The sequence below is a fragment of the Myotis brandtii genome, unplaced genomic scaffold (genome assembly GCF_000412655.1).
Source record: "Myotis brandtii unplaced genomic scaffold, ASM41265v1 scaffold48, whole genome shotgun sequence".
Classification (NCBI taxonomy): domain Eukaryota; kingdom Metazoa; phylum Chordata; class Mammalia; order Chiroptera; family Vespertilionidae; genus Myotis; species Myotis brandtii.
This window is the reverse complement of record NW_005368341.1, coordinates 3,537,631-3,546,771: the sequence shown is the minus strand read 5'-3', so window position 1 is coordinate 3,546,771 and position 9,141 is coordinate 3,537,631. Positions and strand designations below refer to the sequence as shown.

Here is a 9,141-nt window from a genome sequence, read left to right as displayed (position 1 = left end):
GCAGCAGGGCCGCGGGAGCCCCTCGGTCCAGCCACCGGGTATTGTTAGCGCCAGAGTAAGGGGCCGGGAAAGCTCTTACAGCCTCTGGGAGCACCTGAGCCCCGTGAACCCCGACAGGGCAGGGTGGCGGCGGCGTGGGGACGCTTTGAGGAAACCCTTATTGGTCTTTGGGGAGAACCTGGGTAAAGCCAGGCCATGTTCAGGGAGACTGCGGAAGTAGCCTCGCGCGTGACCGCTCCTCTGTATCCTTTGCTTGCAGATCAACAAAAAACCACAGTGATTGAAAACGGGGAAATCAGGTTCAATGGAAAAGGGAAAAAGATTCGGAAGCCTCGGACCATTTACTCCAGCCTGCAGCTCCAGGCTTTAAACCATCGCTTTCAGCAGACTCAGTACCTGGCCCTTCCCGAGAGAGCTGAACTGGCAGCTTCCTTAGGACTGACACAAACACAGGTAATTCCCGGGAAGCCCGAATATCCCCGAAATGCTGGCCCCGCTTGCAGATCGGGCAGGGAGCACATCAGGAAGAATTCTTGGCCTAGTCCACCAAGGATGGAAGATTAATGACCAATGCCTTTGCGCCGGTTACGAACTTTCCCTGGGACAGCACAGTGTGGAATAAATGAATACTGGATTGGATTTGCACATCTCCCCAACCCTCGGCGACCCCACCCCAGTCTAGTGTCCTTTGGTGACCAAGCTCATCCTTTATTCGAGTCCTATTTCAAAACAGAACAACATGAAAGAGAGAGAGAAAAAGATATTCAGGCCAGGAGGCAGAATAAGAGATAGGTAGATAGATAGATAGATAGATAGATAGATAGATAGATAGATAGATAGATAGGTATGTGATCCTTTTGTGGGTCCTTGGACTTAAGGATTTCAGCTTGTTGACATAGAATTATGAAGTGAAATGAAGAAGGGAGATAGTCATAGGCTCCAATAGGATTTTGTTGAGGGACCAAGGTGCCAGCTATTCGTCCTGGGATGGGTGAGGTGAGTTTTCCTGAAGATTGCCCTAAGCTCAATGGTTAAATCATCCTGGTGACTGGCTGGTGAGGCACCTCCATAGAGCACAGAACTTGGGAGCAATGGCAGAGGTGGAGATCAAAGAGAAGTGCTGCCCAAATTACAGCAGGTGAAGCCTCAGTTAAGTACAGTTGCTGAAGTTCTGCTGTCCTACTAATTTGAAAGACATATGGGCCCTTTCAGACTTCACAGGAAGGGGCTTAGGCAGGTATATTAAGACCCTGGCCATAAAGCCAGGCTGCAATCACCTGTGGTTTCTGTCCTTGTCCATCAACTTAGCGGCGTGGGGCAGTAGGCCTCATGTGAGGTGGGTGATATTCGGCATGGGGACTCCAGGTTTTCTGAGACTCTTGCTGGGGAATGATTGCGTGGTGCCTTAGAACAGATGCTCCTAAGCTCTTCTGTTCAATTCAGCCTGCTTTCTTTTGCCATTTTGCCTCTGGAAATACGTGGGGCTTGCAACGAAGGGATTCCTGCTACTCAGTAACTTGTATTCCTCTTGGAAAAGCAGATTCCTATGGCTCAGGAATTTTGAAGGTAAAGGAAGCAGCACCCTAGAATTTCCTTCTTCAAATAAAAGGAGACCTGGTACATTAGCTTAGATATTCTCCCAACCCAGATTCCTGATTTCCATTTAATTTTCAGAAGCCCTTTGACTTTAAGTGGCTACGCTAACAATCATGTGATGATTGCTGACCACAGTTTGACTAAGCAACATACAAAGTAGGGATGAATGAGGGAGGTACAATCCCTAATCTCTGCAGGATTATGGGGATATATTTACGTAGGGAGAAAGATGCCCCATGCACAGTTTGTGGCATGTGCAGTGTATGCATAGGGATATTTGAGTCATGTGGGTATAAATGTATAGGCTTTAATCTGTCCATAGTCATCTGCTCACTACATGCATAGAGATGCCAGGTTTGGGGATTGGTAAATATATTTTTAAGAAAGAGACTATCAGAAAAAGTGCATTCAGTTGGCTTTGATCCGAAAAGTTCTGTTTAAAAATCCCTCTTTCGACGTTGACCCCAGGTAGCTCATGCGCCTTCATTTCTTATTTTATTCTTATTTATGCTGTTGTTTTATGCCTTAGATTTGCATCTAACTGAGGAGTTTAGGTATCCAGACAAGATACCTAGTAATGGGTGGGTAGGGTGGGGGTGAAGAAAGAGGTGGAGCAAAGCGGGGACGGGAGGTATTATTATTATTATTATTAAATAATTGCTTCCAAAGCCTCAACGTGAGGCACCAGGGGATGTTTTCGAGCCTAACGATCGCCACTGCCTTTCGTTCTAGGTGAAGATCTGGTTTCAGAACAAACGCTCTAAGTTTAAGAAACTGCTGAAGCAGGGCAGTAACCCGCACGAGAGCGACCCTCTCCCGGGCTCAGCAGCCCTGTCGCCGCGCTCGCCGGCGCTGCCCCCGGTGTGGGACGTTTCGGCCTCGGCCAAGGGCGTCAGTATGCCCCCCAACAGCTACATGCCCGGCTATTCGCACTGGTACTCCTCACCACACCAGGACACGATGCAGAGACCACAGATGATGTGAGTTGTCCGAGGGAAATCGATACCCCTAGGGGGAAACGTCTGAACCAGGCAAGGAGGATCCGGGACCTGCTTGCAGCTGCCACACCGAGCCGAGCCCACGGAGCAGGCTCAGGAGAACTCACGTCTGACCAGACCGTCTGCGCACTCGCGCTCTCTCCCGCTCCCTCCGTCTCTGTTTCTCTCTCACACGCCTCCCTTTCTTTTCCTCCCTCCTCCCTTCGTTCCTTCCTTCCCACCTTTCTTTTCCTTTTTCCTTTTCTTTCCTCGTCTCGTCTGCCTTTTCCCTGGAGCAGCCTCAGTAATTGATCTTGCATCTTAGGGACAGAGAGAGGGAGGGAGAGAGAGGGAGAGGCTGGTTACTATGCCAGCGCTCCTGAACCCCCTCACTGTCACTGTAAGTATATTTTCCCTTACCCCTTGGGATCCAGGCCCTGAGCCTCTTCTTCTCTTTGGGAGTATCTATCAAAACAACTTTTCTTACAGACATCCCCCCCCACCACCACCACCAGAAGAATCTGCACAAACATGGCAGCGTTTTTACTTGTTTAATGAACTTAAGGCGTTACATGATGAAACAGAAGCATTTCAGACTCCTACGTTTTTATTTACCAATCCCAGACTGACAAAAATAAATGAATAAATACTAAGAAGAAAAATAAAAGAAAAGCCCTCACATAACAGCCATTCTCTAAAGGAAAAGGAAAAATCAGCTGAGATTAGAACATTGCCACAAAGGGAGCGCTGCATGTTTTATCAAAATGCAATGAACAAGAATGATGATTTCTAAACAAAACAAAACCACTCTTTTCCCCACCCCCAAACCCTGAACCGGAATCAGGAAAGACAGAGGAAACAACCAAAATCATGGTTCTATTGCTTTGATACTTTTACTAGGTGAATTGGTGGCATTCACTAAGCTAATAGGGACGTTTATATCAAGAAACATTTCTGTATATATTGTTGAATTTTAGTTGTACATATACTTTGTATGTTTTTGTCTTCTTTCATATATGGAGTAAAAGCCACAAAACGCTGGGAGTGTCCTGTATATTTCTCCCTATGTGTCTGTATCTCATCACTTCTCCCTCCTCCCCTCTCATATATTTTCTATCATTCTTAAAAGAATTCCCATTTCCTAATATGGGAAGCCCCATATATACATCAAGTGCTTGCAAAGGGTGTCAGTTTGAAGCACTAGCCTTTGTCTTAAGTACTTTACCATTAACCATGGGTGTTTTCCCAGCTTCTTTTCTATATTAAATTTTATTGTAATTTCTTCTATTTTAAAAAAAAATCAGAACGATCTATCCCCTGACAACCTCTCGTGCTGAAACTGAGTGTTCTCCTCTCCCTTTTCTCAGCTAAAGAAATACAGCTGTATTTGTCTTTCTTTGCAAGCACTTTATAACCAAAAAAAGGAAACAATATGAGAAAAGAATGGAAAACAAATGCACAATTATGACTTTTTAACGTTAAACCTTTGCAAGCTAGCTAGGTAGGAAAAGCACGCTCCTGGATGCAATACATCCCCCGATCTTGTGGAAAGCTTAGAAATAATGGAAATGAAAAGTCCTTTCGTCATACAAGCAGGAAGCCCCATACTGCGAGAATTAATGGCTACAGACCTGGGCATCCTTCAAATTATGAACCTTGAAACCACTGAGCCATTTATCAGAAGTCAATAGAGACACTCAGAGTGCTCCCTATAATGACAGCGACATACAGCCGTGCAAAAGGACAGTCACTATAATTAGACACAAAGCAAAGACGACTTACCAATATACCCGTGCCTTTTTTTGTTGAGCAACTTCCACGCTCAGTCAGTCTTCAGAATGGTTTAAAACCGATCAGTCTTGTCATTTTCTAGCATTCGCATTGTTACATTAGGAAAAATGTTTTCTTTTCTTTTTTCCCCCTTCCTACTGTGAAACTTTGGGTTCGTAGCTCCCCAGGATCAATTCTGAACAAAGCCTCCAGCTGCAGTGCCATCCAATTTGAAGCAGACATTGGGGACAATTTAAGGTTTTTATCCACAAGAAGGTTTTTTTCCATTCTCTTAAATGCAGCCATAATTAGAGTAATTTTTCATGTAGCCCGCTGATTACAGCGTTTTTACCGTCAAAGATAATTACCTGTAATTTTCTTCCACTTTTAATACTAAAAAGCCATCTTTATTTAGATTCAGGAACAGGAAAGGCGAAACAAAAGAGGGAAATTATTCTGTTATTCATACACAGATTGCAGAGACGTAGGACCTAAAATTGAAAATTAACCAAAATTATAATGCTGAAAAGAATGGAAGAGGCTGCAGAAGTACAGCTGGTAGTGGGGCTTTGCTGAATTATTCAAATTACGTTAGAGAGAAAGCTACCATACATCGAAACCAACACTAATTTTTCTTAAAAAAAATAAAAATCCACCAGACACAGGCCAAACCACTGGTAAGTGCATGAAATTCTGAACCCCAGAAAATGCATTTTAACACATTGGAGGTGTTGTCATGATGGGCTTGTATCAATCTATCTCTTAATGTGAGTTTAATTAAATTCTGCCAGAACTCTCCTTGGAAACTGGGCTTCCTGGGCTCCCTGAACCTCAAGGGTTAATGTTTTCGCACTTTAGGTTGTATTGACCCTGTAAACTGGTTGCTGAGAGAGGGGTTGGTAGGAGGGGCGTGGGCAAAAGGCATCACCCAGTCGCGGTGCCTACGACGCCTCCCCACGTTCGCACTTCCCCGGAGTTCTAGAGCCTCGATCTGACCATATTTCCCATTTGAAAAAAAAGAAAGACAGACAGAAAGAGAACAATAGCTGCGGGCGGTGAGGGTGAAGGGGGAAATTTCTTCCCGGCGCCAATAAGCATCTCATTATCTTTTGACACAATTTAGTCCAAAGGTTCCCGCCGCCGGCGGAGAAAGGCCTTTCTGCACTGGGGTGAGGGAGCCCAACATTGCTCAGGCTCCTGCCCTGAACACCTCTAGCGGCGTCCAGCGTGTACGGCGTCAGGAAACAGCGTCATCTATAGATAGAACAGCACGGAGTCTTCCTCGCGCCTTCCTGAATCAGGCTGGTTTCTGGGCTCCGCATCTCGGCTCTGCCTCTCAGCCAATCATGCTCCTCTAACCCCAAGGTCGAAGCTTTCGCCCCCGCAGGCAGTAGCTCGAGGAGAGGCATCCCACCCCGTCCCCACCCTGCCCCCACCCCCGCTTGAGGCAAAGGCCCTGCAAAGGAGCCCTGAAGGGTTTCAGAGGCCAGTTACTCCTGAAACTTTCTCCCAAAGTGGAGAATGTGTAAGGGGCTCTACAGTCTGGAGATAAGACTCCACCTGCCGTTGCAAATGTCCGCATACCTGTGATAGGAAAGGGGCACTCTCCCAAGCTCCATTTGCTCTCCCCATGCCCCCAAACTTGAAACCATCGCCACGTATAAAGACCTCAATGGGTTCGCCTAGGACTAGCTTTGAGTAACAATTTGCAAAGAGATTTTAGCTTGGAATCTCCAGCGCTCTCCCTCCACACCTTACAGAAACCTAGTCCTTTCCACAGGCTCCAGTCACAAGTTGCACCAAATACATCAACAGCACAGAAAGCAAAAAGAGACAAAGCGAGTTCTTCAGGATCCCATCCTCACCTGAATCTTTTACTCACCAGAATGACAACCCCTTTGCTGTTAACAGGGGGGATAAAAGATCAGAATTGCAAAATCTGTAAAGCAAAGTTGCAGTCTATAATGAATTACAACAGCAACACATATACCTTGGAAAGTGTGAGAAGATAAGTATGAACTGTGCCTTGAAGTATGAAAGAAATAAAAACTTACCCCCAGTGAATATCTCTTAAGCAATGATCAGGTCTAGAAATCTATACTGAACAGAAGCAGAGAGGAATATTTTTCTGAGTCTCAGGGCAGAAGCTCTTTCTCTATATTCTTGGTTGAGTGAGCACATCCAGGTGTGAAATTGTTTGCACACCCCAGCACCTCTTATATTGCCAGCAAAATTAGCTGTTATTACTGTCACTGTTTAGTGATGGTTAGCGTGATACAAAAAAAAAAAAAAAACTGCTGTAATCAAGACCTGGCGCATCTTTGCAAATTACAGATAATTGTAAACGTCCAGATTATGATAATAGCATCCTAATCCAGCCTGCAATATAATTATTACAGAGTGTTACATCTGAAACTGTCCAGTAGGGCTAATTCAGCCATTATTTAGACCCTATTTTTGCACTGCAAATGGGTTGCTGAGTTGAAAATGTACGATTGTAATTTCACAGGGCACTCAATGAGTAATGGTATAGGAAGAGGAAAATACAAAAGTGAAATGTGAACAGTAGCGATCAAATCAAACCCTGAAGGACAAAAGACTGTTTGATTCATATGGAAAAAGAAGAGTGGGAATTAAGAAAATAGCAAATCAGTGGTCTGAAGCATTACGTGTCCAAATCTTCAATATGTGTGGGGCTGATGTGTTTGCAAGGGCTGCTGCATCTGCTGTTGCCTGGAGTCTGAAATAATTTTTTTCTTTTTTCTTTTTAAACCCTTGTCTTTCCCCACGCTCTCTAAAGCATTTCCTTGGATAAAAGTGCCCCTCCCCCAAGCAAAGAACACTTGTCAGTTTCACCATTGTTTCCACCAGGGTGGACTCAGAGTGCCTGTCACTTGTTTATGAACATTTTCTTAAATGAATTTGCAGCCTCTTGTTATTAGCACAAAATGCCCTGGGTGCATGTAAGTGTTCCTGAGCTCCATCTCCATTCTCTTTCACAGGGAACAAGTCACTGAGAGTCCTGCCGGATATTAGCAGAAAATATATTCATTGCTGCTAATTCAATAAAGCCAGGCTGGGAAGCTGTCTCCACCCTGCTTGGCTGGCTACTGGCTTTAATCCTATGATTAACTTTTATTAATTAGACCCCCCCCCAACATATAACCCAGTTCTAGCTGCTTGTTTTGCAGCAAGTCACTAATGTGCTTCTTTCTGGATTCCAGAAACTCCAGTATTTTGGGGGAAAGGACTATCCTTGCCCCCAGATAGGGTTGTAAAACTCCAAGGTGAGTCTCCTTACAAAATGGAAGAACCAAAGAGAAAGGGAGTTGGAGAGTTAGAGCAAGAGAGTCTGGAGAGAGGCTGGGGTGCTGTGCTGGTCCCCGAGTGAAAGTGAACTCCAGGTTCCAGCTGTTGCCTCCAGGAGGATGAACCCTGCTCTGGCTGAGACTTCTGGAGTCTAGTTCTGGTTCCGAGTGGGGACATCTCGGTTAGGGTTACCTAAAGCCCAGATATCCCCAGGAGTTCAATTTTCCCACCAGGAGCACAGAGAATTTCCTGAGCATCTTTTCCATCCTCTAGGACATGGTGGTGATGATTCTTCCTCCTCCCATCACCTCACAGACCTGGGTACTGCCTCGCCAGGGCCAACCCGCAGGGTGGCAAGCCGGCTTCCTAGCTCCTGTGAATTTAAGGGCAATAATGAAATGTCCCCTGTGTAGTGACCCCTGTTTATAGATGAAAGTTGAGTCCATGTCCTGCCTCTTCTCCCGCCCCTCTTCTTCCACCTTACAAATGGCAAGGGGCAGAAGTAGTCTTTGGATGACAATAAGCTTCCATGGGCAGATTTCTGTCTTCTCGCCTTTGCACGGAAAAAAAATGCTTTAAAATAAATCATAGTTTTGTGAACTGCTTACTGCTCATCACCCCCACTGGCTTAAAAAAACACACTAAACTGTGTATAGTGGGGATTTGACAGAGAATCATTACTGAACTTGGAGTGGTGTGTGTGTGTGTGTGTGTGTGTGTGTGTGTGTGTGTGTAGAATGATGTTATGAGCCATTTTTTCCTTCCTGTGGCGAAAGGTCGTAATGTGTGGTATTTCACGGTTTTATATAAATCTTGGTTTAGGATGTGGAACAGACTCAATAATACATGCGCTTTTGGCAAAGAGACTCCTACGGATCCCCATAAATCAGAAGTAATACGAAGTCCCAGCGAACAAAAGAGCAGAAACATTTAATTGCTGCAAAACAGGACCCCCGTCTCCTTTAGAGGGAGATTCATGTAAATTCCCTCGGTTCCTATCTTCACGGCTAGAGCTCGACCTATAAAACAGGTTATTACATTACAGCCGACAACCCTGAATGCTTGAAAGGGAAGGCTCCCCGCCCCCTACCCCAGCCCCTCCAGGGCCATGGGGGAACCTAAAGTTTGTCAGATGCGAAAGAAAAGCGGATGGGGCTGGGGAGGGGGCTGTGCAGGGCTGCGTAGGAAAACATTTAGCCAATCCCATATGTGCTCCCGCTCCCTGGGCAGTTTCGGAGGCCCAGAGTTCGCTGCGACTGTGAAAAAACCTAGTGCAGCGTTAGGTGCGGAGGGCGTCTGCCCTCAGGGCGTGCCTCCCGGGAGGGCTGGAGAGTTCGGGGTTGGCGAGATCCCAGTGGCCAGTGGGAGGTGCGCGATCCAAAGGGTTGCGGGATGGGGCCGGGAGGGTGGTGTGGTTGGGTAGCCCTAAAAGTCCCTCTCCTAGAATAAAAGGAGGCGCTGGGGCGGGGGGCGGGAGTTGGGGGGAGGC

At 46.0% G+C, this 9,141-nt stretch overlaps 1 protein-coding gene across 1 annotated transcript in view; it reads left to right on the top strand.

Moving 5' to 3' along the window:
• DLX6 (distal-less homeobox 6) overlaps window positions 1-2,801 on the top strand; it is a 4,812-nt gene extending 2,011 nt beyond the window's left edge. The window contains exons 3-5 of the mRNA XM_014547555.1: window positions 5-38; window positions 260-453; window positions 2,329-2,801. Of these exons, the coding sequence (XP_014403041.1) occupies window positions 5-38; window positions 260-453; window positions 2,329-2,580 (480 nt within the window). The 3' untranslated portion in view covers window positions 2,581-2,801. The remainder of the gene's footprint in view (window positions 1-4; window positions 39-259; window positions 454-2,328) is intronic.
• Window positions 2,802-9,141: the final 6,340 nt, after the last annotated feature.